This window comes from Trichomonas vaginalis, chromosome IV (assembly GCF_026262505.1).
Source record: "Trichomonas vaginalis G3 chromosome IV, whole genome shotgun sequence".
Taxonomy (NCBI): Eukaryota; Parabasalia; order Trichomonadida; family Trichomonadidae; genus Trichomonas; species Trichomonas vaginalis.
The window spans coordinates 1,787,437-1,814,290 of NC_067206.1; the positions used below are offsets into that span (position 1 = coordinate 1,787,437).

Genomic DNA, 26,854 nt, shown 5'->3' on the forward strand with positions numbered 1-26,854 from the left:
AACGCAAGATTAGATGTAATAGAAAAGAAGTTTAATGAATGTCTTACAAACACGTATGAATATCTTATGCGGTGGGAAGCTAGATGGAAATAAATTTACGTCAAATATGCAATTTATAAAATCTTATGTCGACAGGCTACGTAGCACAGTGGTCTAAGGTGGTGTTATGGGGGTCAGAGTCTGTGGTTCGAACCGCGACAGCGCCGTATTTTCTTATTTTCTTTGTTTGTCTTGTTTGTCGTGAATAAAAAGTGTCATAAAAGTGCTCTATCTTCCACGGGAATAAATAAAAAATTTACTTTATTTCTTCTTTATTTCTTTGTTCCCGTGGAAGAAGGGTTTTTGCCGTTTTTTCTGAGCCGAAATCAATGATTTTTTCATTTTTGGAATCCTTAGCGAATGAGGAATCTTTTCTCTCGTGGAAGTTTTGACCTAAAATATATTTTTGTCTGATTTACATCTAATGAAAAAGTTTAGAAGAATTTTCTTATTCTTTCTGGCATATTTTTGTCTTTCCAGTACTCCCGCTCTAATGGTCCCAGATGTGTTGGCTTCGACTCTCTCAAGTTCTTAGATGGTATAACATCTTCAACGCCTCCTTCATATCTTACTTTATAAGTGTCATCGTTTATGTTATAGCCAAGTATTTCAATAACCACTCCTCGCTTTGCTTCGTCAATGGTTTCAGCAAGTTTGCCATTACTACTTTCAACTAATTTATGTCGAGGGTAAAACGCTATGGAGTCGTCAGCAGCTTTTATAAGATATCCATTACCTTGCGTTGAATCTACTATATAATAATTTCGACTTAACCTTAAACGTTTCTTTGTCAATGGTTTGTCGTCAAGAACTACACGAACTTTTGTACCAGGAATGAGGGTAAATTGTGTTGAATTTCTGATATTTTGTGTTTGGCTTCGTTTCTTTGTATATACTTTTCTTCTTGTTGTTGTGTCATTGAATTTGGTGTATGTCCTGTTGTAGAATTTGTTGAGGAATTATATACTTCGAGAAAATGTTTCATTGTTTCTTCGGTAAAGTCTCGCTCTTGATTTAAATCTCTGAGCGTTCTTATGAAGCGGTTTATGATGCCGAGTATGTTATGGTTATGGTCTTCAGTAGTGTAGTGAGTTATGTTATGCTTAATGAGAAATCTGTGATTTCATTGCTGAGGTATGCACTGTCTTGGTCTGATGTTAAAGTACTTGGGTTATGTTCTGCTACAAACTTTTGTAAAACTCTTAACACTTCATGAGTTCCTTTATTTTTCATTGGATATGCATATGCTTTACGAGTGTTAACATTTATGAAGATGAGGAATGGTTTATGTCCTCCTTTTCTGCTTTGAATGAGAGTGTCAAATTGGTATGCGTCAGGAGTGTTGGAGTAAATTGGTAAAAAGTAGTCGTAAGGGTTTATTTTTGTTTGATGTACAACATTTTTGTCAAAGAACCTTTTCACTTCAGCTCTGTTAGTAAATCCCCAACTCTTTGCAGCTTCATTGAATTTCTTAAAAGACCTCCATGGATGTTGTTCGAATACTTCTTTCAAGCTCATTTATGTAAAGTTAAAGATTTTATTCTAGGCTCAAGCGCGTTCATTGAACGCGGTACCATGCAAATACAGTCACAAATGGTGGCATGTAATCTGCACCCGAGCCTGTTGGATTTGTTGTGAAAGTATGGGCATGATTTCCTCCTGGTTCAGTTGGTCGAAAAGTCTTTTTTGCTGAATTGTTATAAGATGGAGATAAAACGTCATTGCCAGCTTTATATTCTGAGTTGTATAATGGATGGTCTCTTAATGAGTGGCTATGGTCGCCAGAAAAGTTTGTAGTTCCTGTATGAGTGTGCGGTGGAAGGTTTGCTTCAGTAATTTTCTTCGAACCTCCTGTTTGCTTTGAAGAGTTAGCACAGTATAAGAATTTGTCTACAATCTGCTGCCATGTACCAAAACCTAAAACTGTTGCTGGATTTGTTGAGTTCATTGACGTATAAATAGAACCTATAGGATATAATGTTTGAAGAATCTGAGTCTTTAATGTTTGAAGCTCTGTTTTGTCTGCTTTCTTGTCATATAAATCTTGAGCAGTGAATTTAATATTATGTTCATCCTTCATGACATAAACATCTTTACATCTAATGTTTCTCATCGTCGTTATGTCGTCATCCGATGTTAAACCTTGTGGAAAGTTAGGAGGTTTACAATATAATGCATCCCCACCAGTTCCTTCAACCGTTCCTTCAATACTTTCTATAGCAACAGTTGTGAAGAAATCATGTGTATGGTTCTTGTCTGCTTTTTTATCTAACATTGCTGGTAGTTCATGTGTTTCAAAGTTTCTGACATGACCTTCGATATTCATACATTTGTTATTTAAGGAGTTTAGTGTATCTTTTACGCTTGTACTTGGATTCTCTAAAGGTGCACTTGAACCAAGGGTATAGTTCAATATTATGTCGTCTGCTCTAACAGTTGAGAAGGAGTTATGTGTATGATTTTTGTCAGCTTTACTGTCTAATGTAGCTTGAAGTTCATTTATATCGGAGATGTTGTGTTTATGAGATTTCAAAACTTTGTTCATTGCTTCGAGTTCAACTTTGTCAGCTTTACTTTTAATAGCATCTTCAAACGTTATTTTTGACTTAACTCTCAAAGTAAATCTTGGTTCAACTAATACACCGTTAACATTGAAAGTAGAGGCATAAATTTCACCGGTATAACCAAATGCTTCTGGTGCTTTAGCTACATCATACTGTACAGTACAGCTTATGTCATAACCTTTAGCACGAATGTATTTATATCTTCTTTCATTAACATTTTTTGTCTTCGCTTCATCACTTCGTGTTAAATATCCATGGTAGTCCGTTATAATCTGTTCGTCTGAAGTTATATAATGAACATGGTTCTTGTCCGCTTTACTATTTAATGTAGCTTGAAGTTCATTTATATCGGAGATATTGTGTTTATGAGATTTCAAAACTTTGTTCATTGCGTCAAGTTCATTTTGTCCGCTTTACTATTTAATGTAGCTTGAAGTTCATTTATATCGGAGATATTGTGTTTATGTTCTTTATCTGCTTTTTCGGCTAATTTCTCTTCTATCTCATTTATTTCAAGTTCATGCCTACCACCACCTCCCGAAGAAGTATTTTTCTTCAGCTCTTGAAGAACGTCCACTTCGCCATCTTTGGTGTCAATAATGAGACTTTGTGTTAAAACCTTTCCTGTCTTAATGGATGTTTGTAAAACTTCTTCTTCACCGTGTTCGGGGTCATGGTCGTCATCATATCTTGTGAAATCAGAGATGTTGTCATACATTAAGCATATCTGTCTCAAAAGTTCTGCTATTTGAAACTGGAACGAAAGATATTACAGAACTTTCATCATCTCCTAAAGTCAAGTCTGCTTTCTTAAGTATTTCTTGAATGTATGCAATGAGAACAGAGTACCTTGGAAAATATTCGAACAATATTTCATTAGCTGTTGGTTTTGGTGGTTCTTCTGGAGTTTCTGTTGTTTCAGTTCCTTCTGTTGGAGTTTCTGCATCTCTTGACTTCAATGCTCTTGCTCTCAAAGACCTAAATGTTAGAGCACCGGGTTTTACAAAGGACTTTATAAATGCTTTAATAGTTCCTGGTAAGTTATTGTTAGCATTAAGTAAGTTCCTTATGCTTCCCATGTACGGCCATAGCACTATGTAAAAAATCTATACTTTTCTTGTAGTCAGCAATAGATGACTGTGATTTTTTAAAGATTTGTCAATACCTTAAGCCAATCTCATGCATGTCTGATACTGAGCCAAGAATATCATTTGCTTCCTTTAGTGTATTTGTGCTTGTCGTAAAGTATCCAATCCCGTACGTGCATTGTTTGCTATACGTCTTACAGTATCATTTGACTCCTTGTTTCTTGCATCCAACCAGATAAAGTTTAATAGTATCCGAACCATTTGAAATGAAGTTTCAAAGCATTTTTAACGTCATTTTAAAACTTCTTCACCAAGTACCGCCCATATCTTTCCGATTTGGTATTGAAGAACTCCATATGAAGCAGCTGTTAAACCAGTATTTATAAGGTCCCATATCCATGATTTAGCAGTTTTTCCATCCTTTCATCCTTTCCATCCAAACCGTTTTCGCCTTGAGGTCCTGTATTCCTTGTATTCCTTGTATTCCTTGTGGTCCTTGAGGTCCTTGAGGTCCTTGAGGTCCGGTGTCACCCTTCCTCCTTTCAGTTCATCTTTATGTTCGTTATAATATTCAATGTCATAAGGTGTACATCATTACTGCTACCAGCAACGCCGAGAATTTGTTTCTCATTCATGACTAAATTCTTTAGGCAATTTAATGTTGTCGTCAATCGAAAGCTCTTTAACAATTCAATGAGAACATTTAATACTTTCACTAATGAGGCATCTACTGTAGAATTTATATATTGCACCGTTCCATCATTTATGATAGGAACCTTGCTTGTTGTAATGAATGGGTCATAAGTGTTAAAAGTATCGAAATCAATGACTTTTTTAGTTTTTCCATCTAATGACTAAATCATTGCCTTCAATGGTTAAAGTTGAGTTTTCGTTTACTAGTTCATGTGCTCTTCTTGCTTCATTTGTTTCATAACGCAGATGCAGCAATAGTCATATTTTAATGAGAATAAAATGTTGTTCTATTTGCAAAGTACAGACCAAACGAATATGGAACAGTAAAGCTTCAAACAAACTTAGGTCTTCAGAATGAAGCACTTGCTTTCAGAGTTGTTGACTTCAATACTATCGCAACTTTTGTCATAACAGATGAAACAGATTTCATAGAGATTGAATAGATGACAAAAAGAAGTTTTATAACATTTCCTAACAGAGCAGAGTATAGAATAGATAAAATTGCTGGAGTCATAGATACTCTCATAAATGAAGAAACTATTGACAACATAGATGTCGAACTCTCTTCTGAGGGAACATTGAAGTTCAGTAGCAAGAAGAGTTCAAGATAACACGAATGAGTCATAGAGTTCAACTTCTTTTAGGAGCATACCATATGACATTTCCTTTGAAAAGTGTTGACAAAACGATTGAGATGAAATCTGTTCCATACGTATGTTATGGCAATTGTTTGTACATGAGTCTAAAATAGCTAATGTCACAGGTATTTCAGGAGTTAATAGTAAAGGTTCAGTAGAATATAATCCTTCTGTTATGCAGTCAATTCAATGTTCATTCCAAAACGTTCCTGTCATAGCAACTCATTTAGGTAAATGGGTTCGCATTAGTCCTCATAATTTGAAAGACATGCAATTCAGACTAGTTGACTTTCAGGGCGAGCCTGTAGAACTGAAGGCACCAGTGCGAATGACTGTTGAAGTTGACTTTTTAGAAAATATTAAATGCAACAGCTTACAAGAGAACTCAGAGCTAAAAATATAAAGTATGAATGTTATGTATTAGGTCATGAACTTTGGTTGTTGCTGTTTGATGAAACAAATGAATATTAGTTATGTCAGTCAAGAGAACAGAAAAATATGTGTTAGTGAAAACTGCACCAAGTCAATAAGATTAGGTTTGCATTAATGAAGATGAGTTCGATACTGTTGAAGAAGTTTTGGACAGATATTACAAATTGCTTTAATTTACTAAACATATTTTCAAACAAAGTTTATATTCTGTTGAAAGTTTTGTATACTCGTTCGAATATTTATACTTAAACTCAACTCCTGTAGTTCCTGGTGTTTCAATGATGCGGATGTTACCTATTTTCATGAATAGTGGAGTTTGACCACAGCATTCGATTTCAGGGTCGAGATAGTCAATGACACATTGCTTTCCTGTTATTCGTGATGATAACATTTTTTCAGGTCCTCCTTTGTTAGAATTATTTGGTTCTTGCTTATAAGATTTGTCAAAAGCTTCTTATCGTCTTTGAGTAAAATTGTTTTGGTATAACTGAAGAAGGTAATGGTCTACGTTATCTGAAGGATTTGTTTGAACATTTGTGTAAGGGTTGTCGTTGGCTTCTCTTGAAAGAATTTGGTCCAGTGGTGGATACTCTAACTTAACATCTGATGTAGCGTTAGCGTTTGAAGCTGAGTTTAAAATTCACGGATTTCAGTTCTGGTTCTTTTTCTTTCAAACACTCCGAACTATAGTTCTTTATGACATATTGTTTGTCGTTCGTGAGTCAACATTTGATGTTGGTTCAATTGGAACATTAACGGCACCAGCTAAGATGGATTTGCTTCTCATTTCATATAGAATAAAAACCTTTTATATGTATGAAATGAACAATATACTCGACAAGGGTTGAATGTAAAGCTAACGAATGAAAATATTGTGTTGAATTCATGAGACAGGTGCTGGTATAAAGATGTAGAACTACTGAACAAAAGAGCTAAGGGAAGAAGCAGGAACATGAACAAAGGGTGGAAGCCTATAAAAATTTATGTCAATGATGGCTCAGGAGGTTCAAACATAAAGTATGCAGAAAGTTATAGAGTTTATGCTCTCAAAGGTGAAAAGCCTTCATTTAAGAACAGCTATTCTAACGCATATCCTCAAAAGCTAACGGATGGGGAAGTGGATGATATGAATGACAGCAAAAATATTAACAGAAATGGCGACAGAGATGCATGGAATTTGTTTACCATCAGTCAATTGAAGTTAAACTTTAAAACAATGTTGTCGTTCCATGGAATATTTTTGACTTTAATGGTATTAGTCATGATATGAATCTCAAGGTATGAACGAGGAGAGATGAGAGACTTATATGCTTCCCAATTTCTTCAAAAGGTAATGTTATACCTGAACTGTTTCCAAATGAGTTCAATATCATAACGTGAGAAACCTTGAAAGATAACGAAGTCAGTTATGAGACGTTTTTATGTTTAAGCAAAAAAAACGCCATGTTTGCATAAGTATTGCTACAGTTAAATGGTAATGTCTGACTTTAGTAATGATGTTAGCTAATGGCGAGTCTGGTTTTGACACTAAACCTTTTCCGGCGAAGTCGTCACAACACGAGCAGAGTGTTGAAGGATACTTTTTGAAGGGGTATTTTGAAAGTTTTGACAGAATGTAGTTTGTCAGTCGTTTCATATCGTAAACTCCTGAGTACTGACGTAAGTGGTGTTTGTCAATAATTCTTTCCATCTCTTCTGAAGTCTTTTGCATTCCTGACTGTATAAATTCAACGATGGCATAATATTTCCTCTACGTCGAATGTAACGTTGAAGAAATTCAATGAGTTCACTGTCTGGAACTTTAACGACAGAGGCTTGAACTTTTGACATAAATGTTTTCGCTGTTGAGTCCATAGAGTCTGAAGTTGCTGATATAATGATTTGGTCATAATATGAGTCATTTCCTAAACGTTCTGTTATGAGTATATGACGAATGAGGTTAAAATGTCTTTCCTGACCCCATCTTTCCACAATAGAAATAAACACCATTTGAACAGAACTCATAGTCCTTACTGAAAGGAAGAATGAGAGAAGAGTTAAGTTTGTCTGTAGTTTCATTCATGTCTTCATCTACGTCATGTATTAAATGCTTCATTTTATCTCCATTAAAAATGCAAGTCAGAAATATTCAGAACATAGCACCGAGTCTAACTGACAAGAGTATAAAGATATACTATGAACACGTTATGATGAAACCTACCAAAATTCAAGAAAGTCAGTATACTTATGAATATCCAAGACACTGGGTAGAGTATGTAGGAGGTGAGAAAGCTATTGAAATCAGACAGGTTCGAAGTATTCCAGCAGGAAGAACAATATTATTGAAGAACTTTAATGTTTGAGATATAATGATGAAACAAAGAAGCAAGATAGTTTCCCTGTTGCTGTGTATGTGAACTTAGATACAGGAGATGACATGAAAGTTTTTAATACAAAGCTTCAAACGGTAGTGAGAGAACAACTGACTGCGGAAGGGCATCCATTACCTTCAGAAGTTACCATAGCATATAATTTTGAAACAAACTCAATAGATTTTAAAGTCATCTCTGCAAAGAAGTCAGGTTTTACATTTAATGAAGCAGATGTATATTCGAATGAAAACTTCAAAGCTATTGCATGGTTAGATAATGACGATTGCTTTAAGAAAATATTTAAATTCAGTGACTCAAAGATGTCAATAGACGACCTTCGTGGAATGTTACCATCGACGTTTACAGTAGAAGGTTCAGCAGGATTGCTTACAAGATTGTCAATTGGTGGTATTTGGTCTCGTGAGAACATTGTTATAAATCCAGTATAAGTGAATTTGCTGAAGAATCTATATTATGTCTTTCAAACTACATGTATTCGCCGCCGAAGCATTATAGTATAACAAACTTTGTCAGTAAGTTTAACATAAGACTTGTCGAACCTTCTTCAATGAAAGATGTTGTGCTACCTAAAGATGGAAAGGATGGACTCATTATTGAGATGATTTTAATTGCATATTAAATGAGCTTGTTCTTGAAGGTCATTCATGATGAAATAACTGTTGTAGAAGATGTTAGCAATTGTTCAGACATTTTGAAGCGTATAGATGAGATAAGAAAGAAGTTTATGAATGAGAATGTTTATGTTTCATTGACTTTCTCCAGTAAAGAGAACTTTTATGAGATAATATTGAAGAGAGATGATTTTAATATGGTTAAATGGTAGCTTGGGCAGCTTTAGGCGCAATGGAACAAAAGCATTAGCATTTGGAGCAAAAGCACTTGGGGCTTATGACGCAGTAAATAAAATGAGTGGAGGAAGAGTTTCGAAGACATTAGATGCAAATAAAGGAAAGATTGGAGGCTGGGTTGCAAAGAAGTTAAGATTAAATAAAATAGGGCTCATAAATAAAGCATCCAATTTGGTTGCGACTGAGTCAGAAAATGCTTTAGGAAAGGACGATGAGTTTGCAAAACATGCAAAAGACTTTAATGACCAGATGAAAGGTGAAACAATGCATTTAAATAGAGTCGATGGAACTAAAGAAAATGTTTCTTCTCCACCAGTAGTTCTTCCGTATGGTCCCTATGGAATGTATGGAAACCCTTACGAAAGACCATTTGACCCATTGACTGGTGGAAGTAACTGGTATCATTACGGACGAAGAAGAAAGACAGTCAAGTTGGAGACAGACGTGAAGAAAGCAACTAAAAAGAAACCAAGGAAGAGAGTTATAAAGCAATAAATTCAACATGGTTAGAAAAGAGGTTAGAAAACGTGTTAGATCTAACATTCTAACATAAACATTATTTTTGTGCTATGTTTTCATACGTGTGAGGGTGGTGATATCATTAATTTTTAAGTTTATTTTTTATTTTATTTTATTTTTATTTGGATGTAAATGACGAAAACTATTGAGATAACAAACTACAACGGTCATGAGTTCAAGAATTTGTTCTTCGTTCCTCGTGAAAATACATTCTATCAGATACGAGGGAGAAAGGGTAAAGTTAGTTTGAGCGTTTATGACAACAAACATAATGGGAGATATATAAAAGCAATAGATACAAATGGTAAACGTGTTTCATTAGCTTTGTCAAAACTTACAGGTATAAACTATGACAGTGATTTTGACCTATATGAAGAAGAAAGTGAGTCAGAAGATTATGAGCTGTTATGTGAAGCACAGCAATGGGAAGCGCTGCAATACTTTTGTAAATGAGAACATTAGTGGGAACGTTAGTGAGAACGTTTATTTTTTCATTAGTGAAGTCGTTAGCGAAAATGTTGGTGAGGTGAAGTGGTTGGCGGCTTTGTAAATATTTAAGGTTAAGTGAGTGTTGTCGTTTTGTGTTGTAAAATATACGTTACTGGTTTTGTAAATATTTAAGGTTATATTGGGTAAGGTGGAACGCAGTGCCGCCGTACCCAAGATAACCATACTAACTAAGCACAGCAATGGGGAGCGCTGCAATACTTTTGTAAATGAGAACATTAGTGGGAACGTTAGTGTGAACGTTTATTTTTTCATTAGTGAAGTCGTTTGTGTTGTAAAATATACGTTAGCAGTTTTGTAAAGTGTCAAACCGTTATCTTGGGTAAGGTGGAACGCAGTGCCGCCGTACCCAAGATAGGGATACTAACTATCTCAATAAAAAACTTTACATTTCCCACGTTTGAGGTGGTTGCGGTTGGTTATTGCTTACCCATTGTTGTGCATGGTTATATCCTCTGTTAAAGAATCTTTCACCTTGGTCCATATAGTGTCCTGCTTGGTTATAGTAGTCATTTGCTTTGTTATAATAGTTTCCTGCTTGTCTTCCTACATTGTCCATCCATCCTTGAACTTTTCCTCTTGTTTCAGGATTTGGAATAAGATTTGTTGCATCTCGTGCTACATCCCAACCTTTCTGTACAGTTTGTATAATAGGTTGTGCTTTCTCTTTAAGTATACCTAATGTACTCAAAATCTTCCTTCCAACTCCAAATACACCTCTGGCTATTGTTCCCACTGCGGGCAAAAATCTGGATGCAACTCCTGCTAATGCGCCAAATAAACCCATTTCTTATAGGGTAAAAAATGACGAATTCAAACAAGGACCCCTATGTTTCTAAGGCAACAAAGAAAGCACTCATGATAAAAATCTTTAGTTCAACACCAAATGCTTGGTTTATGGATATCTTGGAAAACATTCCGAGGTATAGAGAAGATGGACCACCATACTGGCTAATATTTGTTGGTCAAAACACAAGATACTGTGAAGCCATACCATTATGGTCCAAAAATATTTTAGATGTGAAAACTGCTTTGACAATATTCGTTGACAAATACCATCCAACAAAACTGACATCTGACTATGAAAGTTCTTTCAAATCAGACGATATTAAAAACTATCTGCGTTCAAAAAATGTAAACCAATATTTCATTGTCGACCAAAACCATTCTGCTCTTGGTGTCATTGACAGTTGTATAAAAATCTTAAGAGACTTAAACCAACCACAAGGTGGTGAAGCAAATGAAATGTCATATGACGACAAATATAGACACTTTTCCATGGCAAAGATGAGACAAGTTTTAAATATTTACAATAACCGTAAACAAAAAGGTTTGGGAAACCACTCCCCCGAAGAAATGAAAAACAACCCTGACTTAGAGAAAGACTATATATTTAACAATTTAGTCAAAAGAGACAAACAAGAAAGAATGCCGGGCTTCAAACTTCAGAAAGGTGACAAAGTAAAAATAGAAATACCTAAACGCGACCCATATGAAAATACTATTGACTATGACAACAATAGGAACCCGACAGGTACTCACATTCGTGTTCGTAAAAATAGAAGAAAGTATACAAGAGAATATTATGAAGTTTTAGGCAAACATGGCAAAATGTACACACTGCAAGCAGAAGATAAAACTACTATTGTCAGACCTCGTTTCAAACTTGTCAAAGTTCAAGGTGGTATACTTTCAAAGACAGTTCCTAACAAATATAAGACAACTCCTGACGAATATGCTAAAGAAGTTGAAAATGACGACTAAGCATTTCTATACCATGCGTAAACTGTCATGTAAGGTGGCATGTAGTCTTTACTTTGTCCCGTTGTTTGCGTATACCCTGAAACGCGATGTGTATGGTTTCCTCCTCCCTCAGTGTTACTCCAGTAACAATTTATAGCAAACTTAACGTTGTCTTTAACATCATATCCTTTACCTTTTGTCATTGCTGACCAATCCCAATATCTATGCTTATGCCAACCTGCTTGAGATGTACTTAAATCTATGTAGTGACTGTGTGCAGGTAAATTTTCACCTGAAATCGTTTTACTTCCACCTGTTTCCTTTGAAGAGTTTGCACAATACAAAAACCTGTCGACTATTTGAGTCCAAGTTCCAAAACCCAGAACTGTTTCTGGATTTGTTGAGTTCATTGACGTATAAATAGAGCCTATAGGATATAATGTTTGAAGTATTTCTGTCTTTAATGTTTGAAGCTCTGTTTTGTCTGCTTTCTTGTCTAACATTGCTGGTAGTTCATATGCTTCAAAGTTTCTGGCATGATCTTCGATATTCCTGCAACTCTTATCTAAATTGTTAAGAGTATCTTTTACGCTTGTACTCGGATTCTCTAAAGGTGCACTTGAACCAAGGTCAAAGTTCAGTATTATGTCGTCTGCTCTAACAGTTGTAAAACTTGTATGTGTATGAGTCTTATTTGCTTTCTTCTCTAACTCATCGTTAACATAAGTTTTATCTGCTTTAAGGTCTAAACATCCTGAAACCCATCCTGTATCAGCTTTAGTTTTAAAAATCTTCGATGTCCATTCATGATACCATTCAACCCTTTCTATAATTTCATTATCTTTTTCATCCACATATTCCTTATCCGCCTTCTTCACTAACACACTAGCCATAAGTCCCTTATCTACCTTATTTTCAAGGCTAACGTTTAAGTCTGTTATTTCAGATATAGAATGTATATGAGTCTTTTTAGAATATTCGTTTCAGCTCTTGTCACTTCACTTGACATTTTATTGTCAACATATGTTTTGTCTGCTAGTTCAGGATGAGTATGTTCTTTTGTTGCATAAGCATTGTTAGCTCTTTCTTCTTCTTTTGCTATTGCATCGTCTACATATTCTTTGTCAGCTTTGTTGTCAACATCTGCTTTCAAAAGAAGTTCATTTATAGGTTTCTCGTTTAAAGTTCCTTTTGTTGGATTTATACAGACAGTATGGTTCTTATTGTCTTGAAACAGAAACTCATCTGTCATTGGGTTTATTGTCAGTTTTAAGTTTCCTTCTTTCAATGACTCAGATATCTTAGAATAGTTTGAAAAGTTTGTGTGTGTTCTTATTTAGAGCTTGCATAATGAGTTGTCGGTTGTGTTGTATTTCTCTTATGGAAGCAATATCTTTCGACATTTTTATTATAGATAAAATATGCTTTCAATAGAAAAAGAAAATTCAAGAGTTGCTACAACTAAACCATTAGATGAACTTTTTACTAATGTCGGTCAAAAGTTGAGACAGAGACCGTAAAGCATGAAGGCTATCGTTTTGACTACCCATTGAGATGGCTAAGAGACCCATCCGTCACAAAAGCTATTGGCTTTCGTAGAATGAAGTTCATTTCAGAAGCCATACATGGTTTCCCATTTACGGTCGGTTTTGAAGTTCGATACTATAACAAAGAAAAACGTACGTATGAGAAATTTGAACAGGGAAAACTTTTACAAGTGAATTTGCTTGTAAACTTAGAAACAACTCTTCAAGCTTTTCAAGAAAAAATAAACGATATCTATCTCGAATATGCAAACCAGTATAACATTGACGAAGGAGAGTACCATCTCGATATTATATATGACAGGAAAAATGCAACTGTTAAAATCAATAAAATAGAAGACCTTGGAGAAAACGTTTATATTTCTACAAAATATAACAACTTGGCATGGTATAGATTTATGAGGATGTTAAATCAGCCTGCAGCATATCCAGTACACCCGGACTATTATGAAGTCGAAAACCCTAATGGAACATATGAAAATGTTTTCGACCAAGATGCTATTATAGTTCATGCTTCATTTTCTGGTGCGCAAAACTCTTTTTTATGCTTGGCAAATGACTTTTACGAAAAACCTACAAAGCTATATGAACCACCAAGTGGAAGTATTTCAGACTTTCAAGTATGGTTTACTACAGATGGAAGAAAGAGAATAATTCCATTATACCATGCGTTTTACTTAGAACTTAGTTTCATATACAACTACTATCGAACGGTAAAATATAATTTTTTAATACGGTTGAGGTGTTGGATTTGGTTGCCAACTTGACTGTGGTGCAGGTTCAGGCTGTTGTATAACAGGAGCTTGTTCTTCTGGTTCAGGGTCTTTAGGTATAATACCAACGAACTGACCTACTCTTTTACCAATATTTTTGACACCGTTCCAAATTCCTCTTCCGACAGATTTTATTCCATTCCATATACCTCTTCCAACATTTCGAAAGAAGTTTCCAATACTACTGAAGAAACCCATTTTACTATATGTAAAAATCTAATGTCCGCCTAGTCTCTTACGCTTCCTGTTGAGTTCCATAGCATTCTTTAACTGGAGCTCATACATTCTGTTTCTCCTCTGGTAGAAAACATATTCCGGGTCAACTCCTGTGTTCGCGTCATCTGCATAGAGTTGTTTATATCCCACTTCAGGGTTTGTATAAAACTCTTTCCATCTCATATTTGCATACCATGGTGGCAAACCTAACGCAGCGTCATTTGACATGGCAGTTTGCATTTGTACATCTGTTGGCACTTGACCATAGTTTGCCATTGCAGTTTGTATTCTAACTTCATTTGGAATATTCTCTGGGTTTGGTTGTCCAGGTTGCTGTGCATTCGCTAAGTTCTGTGCGTCCATTTAATATTAGATAAAAATATCTCTTACGAGTACATATGCTGAACATTTGCTGGCATTGGTTCATCTTCATATTCTCTATATCTTTCTGCCACGTCAAATAAGTAAATGACACAATGGAAAAAACCTAAAACAAGTAGTCCTATTTCAAACCACATTTACTTACCAATAAAATTTCTTTGTTATGACACTTTCTCCGGTTTATAGGACCTCTCTCATATTCTATCCTATCGTATCTAAACTCATAGTCATGTATGTCCCCTAACCATCTCATAACGGTTTCCAAACCACTTTTATCGGATGTAAAGTAAAAGCATGGATGGTTATGTATAACGTCTAAAGTTTCTAAAGAGTCTCTCAAAGTCCAGTCTACTTGGTATTGAAAATCCCATGTGTTATAGAACGGCGGGTCCACTATAAAGAAAACATTTTCCTTGTCTTTATATTTTTCATACAACTCTGTCCAATGACATCTCACAAACTCTATACCCTCAATATATTTTTCTATGTTCTTTTTGAAAACATTTGTATAGTTAAGATATAAAACTTTTGACATAAGTGTTTCAATGTCATGAACTCTTATAGAACCACTATATAATAGTCTAGCAGATATACTATCCCAGTCTATATATTCTGCTTTTTTCAAAACCTCTCTCACAATATTTTTCTTATCTAATGGTATACTTTCCATCTTACCTATAGGTATCTTTTCTTTTAACTCTTTCAATATTTTGTTAGTGTCTGGAATATGTTTGAGACGGTTCATATAGTTGTCGAAGTCATTGCATATAATCTTTGAGTCTGGGAATATTGTATGGCACAAATGGGATATATAGAAACTTCCACCGAACAAATCTACAAATGTTAGACCATTCGGTAGTTTCTTAAGTTCTCTCAATAGAATATCTTTACATCTACTCTTATTTCCAAAGAAGGGTAACGGTGGTTTTGTAAAATTCATTTATATATAATAATAAAAATGTTTTTACCTGAAAAGTGACAGAAAAGTGACAAAACATGAAAACATATATATTTTGTGAAAAGCTCCTGGAAGCCCTCCGAATAAAAACTTCATTTATACTAATCATTATCAGGGCTAGAGGGCACGAAGTGCCTGGAAGCCCCACTACCTTTTTTTTTTTTTTAAAACTATAATAACTCTTATAAGGTACTAATAGGAATTTGCAATTTATAGATCTGCAAAAACATCAGAGGCAAAAATTTTATTACGGTAAAATTGAATTTCATGAATCCATGCGTCAAAAGCATTGTCATCATTAGCTGATGGGCAAACATGCGGCAAACCAAGTTTTATATCTAAATGTGTTTTTGTTTTTTGCAAAGCTTCCAATGTGAAAATTTTTGGATAACAAATTAAGCGAATTCTCACAGTATGTTTAATGGGATCAAGGCGATCAGGCTCATATATCAGCATATTATCTTTAATTCCTTTAAAAGATCCGAACTTTGCTATTCCATTTTGATGAATAGCTGCAGCTGCAATTAAAAACTCAATATTGAATGTAGCCGCAGCATTCTCTATCTTATCTTTGAAGCTAATACCATATAATGACTGCCAGACTTCATTGAAGTTTAATCTTTGCTTAATACTTTCCATACGAGTAAGAATTGAGGATTCATTAATACATGCCTGCTTGTACTTATTTGATATACTAATATAATTCTCTAATAGAGGCGGGTTCCTTTGCCTTTTGGAAACAAGAATCTCTAAATAGTTATGATGTTGTGACGTTTCTGCAAATTTAGCAATATATTTCTGTAAAAGATCGCGGAATTTTCTCTTCTGAGCATCATCAAACTTAATACTTCTCATTTTTCTGATCGTCTCAGAATTTTGTTTCAAACTTGTAAGTTCAAGGTGGTATACTTTCAAAGACAGTTCCTAACAAATATAAGACAACTCCTGACGAATATGCTAAAGAAGTTGAAAATGACGACTAAGCATTTCTATACCATGCGTAAACTGTCATGTAAGGTGGCATGTATCTTTACTTGTCCGTTGTTTGCGTATACCTGAAACGCGTGTGTATGGTTCCTCCTCCCTCAGTGTTACTCCAGTAACAATTTATAGCAAACTTAACGTTCTTTAACATCATATCCTTTACCTTTTGTCATTCCTGACCAATCCCAAAATCTATGCTATGCAAACCTGCTTCAGATGTACTTAAATTTATGTAGTGACTGTGCGCAGGTAAATTTCACCTGAAATCGTTTTACTCTCCCTGTTTCCTTTGAAGAGTTTGCAAATACAAAAACCTGTCGACTATTTGAGTCCAAGTTCCAAAACCAAGACTACTTCTGGTTTGTAGAGTTCATTGACGTTAAATAGACCTATAGGATATATGTTTGAAGTATTTCTGTCTTTAACTTTGAGCTCTGTTTTGTCACTTTTTTCATATAATCTTGAGCGTGATTTAACTTTTTTTCATCCTCCATGACATAGACAATTTCTACATTTAATGTATTTCATCGTCGTTATGTCATCCTCCGATGTAAACTTGTGGAAAGTTAGGAGGTTTCAATTTAATACATCCCCACCAGTTTCTTCAACCGTTTCCTGCAATATTTTTCTATACCAACAGTTGCGAAGAAATCGTGTGTATGTCCAACGTCACTTTTCTTGTTTAAGGTTTCTTGTAAGTTTGTAATATTTGCAATGGTATGTGTATGAGTCTTTTTAGAATATTCTTTGTCAGCTCTTGTCACTTCACTTGACATTTTATTGTCAACAATGTTTTTATCCGCTTGTCATCTAACTTTCTTGAAGTTCATCTACGTCATAGATGTTATGTGTATGCGTGTTTTGTAGTATGTCTATTCTTCATGCAAAAATATAGTCTTTTGTTGCATCTACATACTCTTTGTCAGCTTTCTTTTCAACATTCTCTTTTGTTCATATGTTGCATCTGCTCTTCATTTCTTCTTGATTTTTCATGACATATTCTTTGTCAGCTTTGTTGTCAACATCTGTTTCAAAAGAAGTTCATTATAGGTTTCTCGTTTAAAGTTCCTTTTGTTGGATTTATACAGACAGTATGGTTCTTATTGTCTTGAAACAGAAACTCATCTGTCATTGGTTTATGTCAGTTTTAAGTTTCCTTCTTTCAATGACTCAGATATCTTAGAATAGTTTGAAAAGTTTGTTGTGTTCTTATTTAGAGCTTGCAATATGAGTTGTCGGTTGTTGTGTATTTTCTCTATAGCGCTGTTTCTTTGACATTTTTATTTAGATAAAATATGCTTTCAATAGAAAAAGAAAATTCAAGAGTTGCTACAACTAAACCATTAGATGAACTTTTTACTAATGTCGGTCAAAAGTTTGAGACAGAGACCGTAAAGCATGAAGGCTATCGTTTTGACTACCCATTAGATGGTTAAGAGACCCATCGTCACAAAAGCTATTGGCTTTCGTAGAATGAAGTTTTTCGAGAAGCCATAAAGTTTCCATTTATGTAGTTTCTATAAGATTAATATACTTAAGGAAACGAAAAATGTGGGAAGAAATTGAGCTAATACAAGTTGACCTTTCATCTTCTCTACAGACTGCTTAAACAATATAGAAGATAAAATAAATTCATTGTTAGCAAATATGCTCGATGAATATGCAAATACCGAGAGCACACTTTATGTGAGAATTGTATATGACAAACAAAATTCAAATGTCATTTAAATCTAGAAGACAATCAAGAAGACGACAAATATATACAGAATTCACTGCAATGTCATGGTATTATTTGAAAGAATGTTAAATCAGAAGTCGAACTTCCTAGCAAATATTTAAGTCGATATCAGAATGAACCAATATATTAAAATGTTTTCGACCAGTGCTATTATGTTCATGCTTCATTTTCTGGCGCCCAAACTCTTTTTATGCTTGGCAAATGACTTTTACGAAAAACCTACAAAGTTATAGAACCACCAAGTGGAAGTATTTCAGACTTTCAAGTATGGTTTACTACAGATGGAAGAAGGAGATAATTCCATTATACCATGCGTTTTACTTAGAACTTAGTTTCATATACAACTACTATCGAACGGTAAAAATATAATTTTTTAATACGGTTGAGGTGTTGGATTTGGTTGCAACTGACTGTGGTGCAGGTTCAGGCTGTTGTATAACAGGAGCTTGTTCTTCTGGTTCAGGGTCTTTAGGTATAATACCAACAAACTGACCTACTCTTTTACCAATATTTTTGACCCGTTCCAAATTCCTCTTCCACGTTTTTATTCCATTCCATATACCTCTTCCAACATTTCGAAAGAAGTTTCCTATATCTAAAGAAACCCATTTTACTATATGTAAAAATCTAAGTCCGCCTAGTCTCTTACGTTCCTGTTGAGTTCCATAGCTTCTTTAATGGAGCTCATACATTCTGTTTCTCCTCTGGTAGAAAACATATTCCGGGTCAACTCCTGTGTTCGCGTCATCTGCATAAAGTTGTTTATATCCACTTCAGGGTTTGTATAAAACTCTTTCCATCTCATATTTGCATACCATGGTGGCAAACCTAACGCAGCGTCATTTGACATGGCAGTTTGCATTTGTACATCTGTTGGCACTTGACCATAGTTTGCCATTGCAGTTTGTATTCTAACTTCATTTGGAATATTCTCTGGGTTTGGTTGTCCAGGTTGCTGTGCATTCGCTAAGTTCTGTGCGTCCATTTAATATTAGATAAAAATATCTCTTACGAGTACATATCTGAACATTTGCGCATTGGTTCATCTTCATATTCTCTTACTTTTCTGCCACGTCAAATAAGTAAATGACACAATGGAAAAAACCTAAAACAAGTAGTCCTATTTCAAACCACATTTACTTACCAATAAAATTTCTTTTTTGACACTTTCTCCGTTTATAGGACCTCTCTCATATTCTATCTTATCGATCTAAATCATAGTCATGTATGTCCCTAACCATCTCATAACGGTTTCCAAACCACTTTTATCGGATGTAAAGTAAAAGCATGGATGGTTATGTAAAACGTCTAAAGTTTAAAGAGTCTCTCAAAGTCCAGTCTACTTGGTATTGAAAATCCCATGTGTTAAAGAACGGCGGGTCACTATAAAGAAAACATTTTCCTTGTCTTTATATTTTTCATACAACTCTGTCCAATGACATCTCACAAACTCTATACCCTCATATATTTTTCTATGTTCTTTTGAAAACATTTGTATAGTTAAGATATAAAACTTTTGACATAAGTGTTTCAATGTCATGAACTCTTATAGAACCACTATATAATAGTCTAGAAGATATACTATCCCAGTCATATATATCTGCTTTTTTCAAAACCTCTCTACATATTTTTCTTATCTAATGGTATACTTTCCATCTTACCTATAGGTATCTTTTCTTTTAACTCTTTCAATATTTGTTTGTGTCTGGATATGTTTGAGACGGTTCATATAGTTGTCGAAGTCATTGCATATAATCTTTGAGTCTGGGAATATTGTATGGCACAAATGGGATATATAGAAACTTCCACCGAACAAATCTACAAATGTTAGACCATTCGGTAGTTTCTTAAGTTCTCTCAATAAATATCTTTACATCTACTCTTATTTCCAAAGAAGGGTAACGGTGGTTTTGTAAAATTCATTTATATATAATAATAAAAATGTTTTTACCTGAAAAGTGACAGAAAAGTGACAAAACATCTTCGGGGCTAGAGGGCACGAAGTGCCTGGAAGCCCCACTACCTTTTTTTTTTTTTAAAACTTAATAATAACTCTTATAAGGTACTAATAGGAATTTGCAATTATAGATCTGCAAAAACATCAGAGGCAAAAAATTTTATTACGGTAAAATTGAATTTCATGAATCCATGCGTCAAAAGCATTGTCATCATTAGCTATGGGCAAACATGCGGCAAACCAAGTTTATATCTAAATGTGTTTTGTTTTTTGCAAAGCTTCCAATGTGAAAATTTTTGGATAACAAATTAAGCGAATTCTCACAGTATGTTTAATGGATCAAGGCGATCAGGCTCATATATCAGCATATTATCTTTAATTCCTTTAAAAGATCCGAACTTTGCTATTCCATTTTGATGAATAGCTGCTGAGCTGCAATTAAAAACTCAATATTGAATGTAGCCGCAGCATTCTCTATCTTATTCTTTGAAGCTAATACCATATAATGACTGCCAGACTTCATTGAAGTTTAATCTTTGCTTAATACTTTCCATACGAGTAAAATTGAGGATCATTAATACATGCCTGCTTTACTTATTTGATATACTATTATAATTCTCTAATAGAGGCGGGTTCCTTTGCCTTTTGGAAACAAGAATCTCTAAATAGTTATGATGTTGTGACGTTTCTGCAAATTTAGCAATATATTTCTGTAAAAGATCGCGGAATTTTCTCTTCTGAGCATCATCAAACTTAATACTTCTCATTTTTCTGATCGTCTCAGAATTTTCTTTGTCATATGAATATATATTAACGGTTTCACCAACTTCTTGATCATCAATCTTACTTCTTTTAGAATGATCATGCTTTTTATTGATAAATTTTTCCTTTTGTATTTTTAATTCTTCGCTTGTATAGTAAGGGGTTTGAAATGTTTGATAAACATCTCTTTTTAACACTTCTTTGGCAGTTTTCTTCTCTTTGAATAAATTTTCTTTTGTTAATGATATGTTACCAAGTTCTATATCAAGTCGCGCTAAATCATTTTGCAATTTTAGAATCAAATCATTTCCTTTCAAGATTAAAGCATTCTTCTGAACAATTCCATTATGAAAAATTTCCAGTAAATGATTAGAATCTCGTTGATTTAAAGAATATGGACATGTTATTTGACAATAATGTGAGGAATTTAAAAACTCATCAGAGCCATCACAGCAATTGCAGATTCCATTATTTAAATCTTCAATTGAAATTTGATTTTTACTGTTAGAACAAGAAAATGTCATTTTATCAAGATCAAATTGTTTCTGTAATGCTCCAGAATATTCATTTGGATTAAAAGCTAGATATATGCATATCAGAAGCATTCAAGTGAAATCGTGTAAGACTTTACGATTTCTTCAGAAATTCCAACCAGAACCGTTTCTAATTGAAAGTTTTTATTATAAAACATTGATGCTTTATACAGACTGTTGATATTGTGATACGTGAATTGTTCAAATTTTTAATGGACTTTATTTTTCAATAATAGACGTAGATATATAATTCTATATGTGAGTAATTCCTATGTATAGTATGTCAAAGAAATTAATATAAGACATTTACACTTTTTTTAAAATTTGCAATATTTTAGGCAAATGCAAGTAGAACAATTCATAGGATTTTAAAAAAACACATTCGATAATATTAAACTAAATGTTTTAAAATGATTTCGTAAGGCATTATGTACAAGAACATGAACATGAGCACGAGCAGCATGATGAGCACTTTGCAATCTTCTTCAGCTTTCCTTTTATGCCTAATACAATGAAAACAACAACTAAAAATACGGTAAATAGAATTAAAAGTGTTACACCAGCTACTGAAACAATGGAGAATGGACCAAATTTGGAATTTCCATTAGTGGACTTTTGTTGTTCTATTCCACGAACCAAAGCTGTAAGTAGTGATATAAAAAGAACTATCATTTATTTTATGGAGTATTCAAATTTTGAATAGATGAAACGATAAGTATAAAAAGGAAATTTAAGTAATCCAACAAAAGTTTCTCACACAATTTTCCATTTGAGTAATGTAAATATATTTGCCGTCTGCTATGAAAAACAAACCCATCGAATCGTCGAAATTTATCGAGGCATTTTGGAGGGTTGAAAGTTACAAGCTCTCAATTTTCGTCCCTTTTGTACGTTTATTATAATTGTAGCATATTGTCATCAAGCACGCGACTAACCAGCAAAGACGTGTCCTCTAATTCCGTCCCTAGTTCAAGAATCTGGAACTATTTAAGCAAAACATTCGATTTCAAAATCAAGCATTCTTTATTCAACGAGTAAAACATTAAAGTATAATTTCAAAAAATTATTTTTCGGATTTTATTCCGTAAAACAACGTTACAGAAAACGCCTATAAAATTCGAATTTTCCCTAAAAAATTCAGTGCAGGTCGATTTAAGAGATTTTTCAAAAACAATCATATCAGTAGATAGGGTATAATATAGAGGAGCTTTATGAATAACTCAAAATCCGGGAAACTCAATATTCAACGAGAAAAACGCTTAACGAATCTCACTTTTGGTGTAAACATCACAAAAAATTGAGAGAGTTTCTGGTCGGAAGCCTCCCTTAAAAAAATTAAAACATAAATTGTAAAATAAGATTTAAGGTAATTCACTGTATCTTTAAAATTTTTATTAGCTTGAAATTATACTGAAGGCAAGAAAAAAAAAAAAAAAAAAAAAAAAAAAGGTAGTGGGGCTTCCAGGCACTTCGTGCCTTCTAGCCCTGAAGATGTTTAGTATAAATGAAGTTCTTATATACGGGTCTTCCAGGAGCTTTTCACAAATTATATATGTTTTCATGTTTTGTCAAGATTTCATAACGGAATAAGACTTTGTCAAGATTTCATCGTAAAGACTTTGTCAAGATTTCATCGTAAAGACTTTGTCAAGATTTTCATCGTAAAGACTTTGTCAAAACTTCATCGTAAAGACTTTGTCAAAACTTCATCGTAAAATCAGACAAAAATAATGTTTAGGGTAGAAGGTTAGATATAACCTCTTTTCTAACCTCTTTTCTACCCTCTTGAATTTGTCAAGATTTCTTCGTAAATGTTTTGTCAAGACTTCTTCGTAAATGTTTTGTCAAGACTTCTTCGTAAATGTTTTGTCAAGACTTCTTCGTAAATGTTTTGTCAAGACTTCTTCGTAAAATCAGACAAAAATAATGTTTAGGGTAGAAGGTTAGATATAACCTCTTTTCTAACCTCTTTTTCTACCCTCTTGAATTTTTCATGAAATTTACACCAAAAATATACTACTAGGGTCATTTACGAAGAAATCTCAACAAAGTCTTTACGATGAAATCTCAACAAAACATAGACAAGAAAGTTCATGAGAAATTAGATGAAGAAGTCTTAACAAAGTCTTTACGAAGAAATTCATGAAAATTCAAGAGGGTAGAAAAGAGGTTAGAAAAGAGGTTATATCTAACCTTCTACCCTAAAATATATTTTTGGGTCATTTACACTCATTTACGAAGAAATCTCAACAAAGTCTTTACGAAGAAGTCACAATAAAACATCTGTCAAAAACCGCTTTTTAACTTCACTTAAAATGCCACGTAAGCTACGTAAGAATATACGTAAGAGGAAGAGAGCATTGAAACATCCAATAGTAAGACTGACACCACAACAACAGTTGCAACAACAAATGCTGAATGACCCCACTATGTTGCAACAAATGTCAAGCAATCCTATGCTTTTAAACCGAGTTCTTGGTGCACAGAGTGGAGGTTTAAGAGCGGCACTTTTAGCGAAAATGGCAGGCTATGGTGGAGCTGCAGACGGAACAGCCTATAACCCTCAAAGTCAAATGAATTTGAGTTCACTCAAAAATCAAATAACAGATGTCAAAAAGTCAAACATAGACATACAGAAGCAAATAAGTGAAAACGAAAAGAAACTAGAATATGACAGACACACAAAGAAACTCAATGAGTTAAACGTAGAGAAAAGAAGAAAGAAGAACAACTGAAAGAACTAAGTACAGAGGAATATGCGAAAAAAGTGTCAGAAAAAGCAGCAGAAGTAGCAAAAATGGAACAAGATGTCATAAATTTGAAAAACCATACTACTCAATATAAAGTACTGAAAGATGAAGAGATAAAACAAAAAGCCCTGAAGACATATATGGATAGCGATGAGTATAAAAAAGAAGTTGAAGCAAATGTAAAGGCAGAAAAACTTTTACAGTTGCAAAACCAAACCGTACAGTATGAAAACTTAGCACAAGAAAGTAAAAATAACGACGCGGCTATGCAAAAGGCAATGAAAAGCGCAGAATATATAAAAGCTAACAATGACTGGTTAGATGCCCAAGCCAACGCTAAAGCAGCCCAACTCATAGGGTCAATAAGGACAAAAATACAAGCGGATGAAGATAGTTCAAATGAAGCTTTAACAAATGCTGACTTTAAGAACGCCTTCGAAGCTCTTCATAGTAAGGTGAAACAAGTGAACGACTTTCTCATCTGGAAAGAAACTGAAGTCTGAAGGTTTCGACAAAGAGTTAAAAGAAGTAGCACAAAATATGACGAAAATAACAGATGCAGCAACGAGACAGGCAGTTCAAAGTGCCTATGACGCCGTTAGAGCAACTGTTGTGAAAAGTCAAGAAAAAGAGTTACAACAGACCAAAACAGACCTAGTAAATGCTTTCTTAAAAACGAAAAGTCAGGTAGGACATTACGCTGCAGATGGAACATATGTGCCAGCTGGTGGAACTTATATACCACCAAACCCTCCAAGAGAAGCACCTGCACCAGGACTACCTAGAACATTTACATCGTCACATGGACATAGACACAGGCATGCACCAAAACCAGCACAACAACCAACAGTTCAAAATCCAGCACAACAACCAACAGTTCAAAATCCAGCACACAACAACAACCAGCACAGCAACCACTCCACAACCAGCACAACAACCACAAACAGAGCAAGGACATAAAAGAAGTAGAGAACAAGGAAACCAAGAATTCTTAAAAATGCTTAAAGAAGAGTGTGGTTTCGCAGATACTGTTGACTTTAGTGACAGATATAAAGAAGCTATTAGAAAGTTCAAGGATGGAAATACTGACCCGAACCTATTTAGCTTTATGACTCAGCACCAAATGGGATATAATTTCAAACCTGGAAAATACAAGCTCGCTAAGGGATATGATTTAATAGCATATCATCCAAATGACATGAACGAATTTACTCCGAGATATTTGATGTCAGAGCTAAATGACAATTCAACTTTCGTCATGAAACGCGTAAAAAATAGAGACGGAACGAAAGAACAAAAGCTTATGAATGCGGATGACGTAGATAGGGAACTTTTTAAAAACGGTCTCGGAATATATGAAATGCCAGCAGATGAGGTACAAGAAACTCCACAGGAAGAACTAGTTCAGATACAACCAGACATGGAAGAAATAGTTCAGCAACAACAGCTAGAAGAGCCTGAAGGAAACGAACAAGTCCTTCCTTGGAAACTAACTTCACAGAACTAGATGAAGATTTGGAACAGCCGAAAAATCTTGACCCTCAACAAGAGTATGCGGAGAATATGGAATATTTCCAAGAGTCTAAAAAAAATTCGGCTGACATAGTAGAAGAATATCGAAAAATGTTTGCCGACATACAAAAGACTCCAACACCAGATGAAAATATTCAGCATAGAATGGAAGAACTGAAAAAAATGTACACAAATACAACAACCCTTTTTACTTACGAGCATTTAACGTTCAATCTTCGGATGAACTCGGTGAAGATAAAAGGTTAAATTTCAAGAAAACATATAGAAATGAAACATTGTTTAAAGTTCATTCAGAACCTAACCAAGATGGAAACAAACCTACTTTTGTTTCTGCAGACGATGGAACTACAATGAGATGGGGTCATAAAGCTAACTCGGATAGGTGGTTCATAAACTTACAACCACAATTCCAAGAAGTTGTAGACGCAATGGAAGTCAATGGTGAACCAGATATAGCTGGTATTTTAAGCGCGGCTTTAATGCCATTGAAAGATATGAAAGATGCAGATATTTTGAACCAGTATGAAATGAACATGGCTGATGGAAATATAACACCTGACGTTCTAGAACATTTATCTCAAAGAACTACACAGAACCATAGAGATGGTATATTTGGTGAAGAGTTTAGAAAGAAAGTTAGGGAGAGAGAAGGAAGAGAACCTATTGTACATGACCTTGCAAACGAAAGTTTACAAAATGTCATAAAAACTTACTTTGCAGACAATGAACCGAGAAGGGATGAATATTTAAGAAAACTCAAATGGACAGTACCAAATGAAATGTTAGTATTGAAAAACATGTTCCTTGACAAAATAAAACCAACTACAGAAATAAACGACGCAAGACTGAAAGATTGGGTAGAAGCTTTCCCATTCACAAAAGATATAGTTGGTAACATGGAAAGAAAACCAGAATGGCTACAAAAACATATATTTGGAAACGAGCATATTCCATATGGACAGGCACTGTTTGAAGAGCTTGAACCGGAAACTCAGGAAAGAGTCATGCAAACAATACGCGAAGACTCAAATACAGACTATGACAAACTCTTTCTAGGATATAGGTTACCTGAGATGGGCGACCAGAGCCAAAAGGCAAAAAGGACATGGGAAATTTGCAACATACTAGATGAACATAATGCAAAGATGCAACAACTTCAAGCAGAGGGCAATGAAGGAAAAAGAAGAGTTAAAAACTCAGTCAGGAAGAAAGTAAAGCTTGGTCCACGTGGGTTCTATTATGACATATAAATCCAACTATTCTATATTTTTACTCATATGAA

The 26,854-nt window shown here is 34.4% G+C and overlaps 5 protein-coding genes and 9 pseudogenes across 14 annotated transcripts, besides 6 other annotated features; 7 read left to right on the forward strand and 7 right to left on the reverse strand.

Annotated features, from left to right (window-relative positions):
* Positions 1 to 9,872: part of a mobile genetic element that runs on past the window's edge.
* Positions 1 to 11,289: part of a mobile genetic element that runs on past the window's edge.
* Positions 1,008 to 1,557, reverse strand: TVAGG3_0011050 (annotated as a pseudogene). Its single transcript has one exon. A coding segment is annotated over exon 1 (550 nt).
* Positions 1,598 to 2,365, reverse strand: TVAGG3_0011060 (phage tail repeat-like family; the record flags this gene model as incomplete). The annotated part of the gene is made up of 1 exon (XM_051219897.1): positions 1,598 to 2,365. One exon carries the CDS (start codon positions 2,363 to 2,365, stop codon positions 1,598 to 1,600), a length of 768 nt encoding a protein of 255 aa, XP_051104883.1.
* Positions 7,515 to 8,445, forward strand: TVAGG3_0011070 (annotated as a pseudogene). Its single transcript has one exon. A coding segment is annotated over exon 1 (931 nt).
* Positions 8,643 to 9,130, forward strand: TVAGG3_0011080 (annotated as a pseudogene). Its single transcript has one exon. A coding segment is annotated over exon 1 (488 nt).
* Positions 9,145 to 9,872: a terminal%2Cinverted (terminal inverted repeat of Maverick-1B transposon ID:TVAGG3_0010920).
* TVAGG3_0011090 (uncharacterized protein) lies at positions 10,086 to 10,487 on the reverse strand (the record flags this gene model as incomplete). The annotated part of the gene is made up of 1 exon (XM_051219898.1): positions 10,086 to 10,487. The coding sequence occupies one exon, from the start codon at positions 10,485 to 10,487 to the stop codon at positions 10,086 to 10,088; it is 402 nt and encodes a 133-aa protein (XP_051104884.1).
* Positions 10,505 to 11,289, forward strand: TVAGG3_0011100 (annotated as a pseudogene). The gene has a single exon. A coding segment is annotated over exon 1 (785 nt).
* Positions 10,559 to 16,639: a mobile genetic element.
* Positions 11,461 to 12,846, reverse strand: TVAGG3_0011120 (annotated as a pseudogene). The gene has a single exon. A coding segment is annotated over exon 1 (1,386 nt).
* On the forward strand, positions 12,865 to 13,340 carry TVAGG3_0011130 (annotated as a pseudogene). The gene has a single exon. A coding segment is annotated over exon 1 (476 nt).
* TVAGG3_0011140 (serine threonine-protein phosphatase family) lies at positions 13,716 to 13,958 on the reverse strand (the record flags this gene model as incomplete). Its single annotated transcript, XM_051219899.1, has 1 exon — positions 13,716 to 13,958. The coding sequence occupies one exon, from the start codon at positions 13,956 to 13,958 to the stop codon at positions 13,716 to 13,718; it is 243 nt and encodes an 80-aa protein (XP_051104885.1).
* TVAGG3_0011150 (uncharacterized protein) lies at positions 13,977 to 14,339 on the reverse strand (the record flags this gene model as incomplete). Its single annotated transcript, XM_051219900.1, has 1 exon — positions 13,977 to 14,339. The coding sequence occupies one exon, from the start codon at positions 14,337 to 14,339 to the stop codon at positions 13,977 to 13,979; it is 363 nt and encodes a 120-aa protein (XP_051104886.1).
* A 3,480-nt stretch (positions 16,640 to 20,119) lies between the features above and the next one.
* Positions 20,120 to 21,361, reverse strand: TVAGG3_0011160 (annotated as a pseudogene). Its single transcript has one exon. A coding segment is annotated over exon 1 (1,242 nt).
* Positions 21,362 to 22,707: 1,346 nt separating this feature from the next.
* Positions 22,708 to 22,806: a terminal%2Cinverted (terminal inverted repeat of Maverick-3 transposon ID:TVAGG3_0011170).
* Positions 22,708 to 26,854: part of a mobile genetic element that runs on past the window's edge.
* On the forward strand, positions 23,605 to 24,389 carry TVAGG3_0011180 (annotated as a pseudogene). The gene has a single exon. A coding segment is annotated over exon 1 (785 nt).
* TVAGG3_0011190 lies at positions 25,148 to 26,092 on the forward strand (annotated as a pseudogene). Its single transcript has one exon. A coding segment is annotated over exon 1 (945 nt).
* TVAGG3_0011200 (protein of unknown function, DUF4106 family) lies at positions 26,469 to 26,822 on the forward strand (the record flags this gene model as incomplete). Its single annotated transcript, XM_051219901.1, has 1 exon — positions 26,469 to 26,822. The coding sequence occupies one exon, from the start codon at positions 26,469 to 26,471 to the stop codon at positions 26,820 to 26,822; it is 354 nt and encodes a 117-aa protein (XP_051104887.1).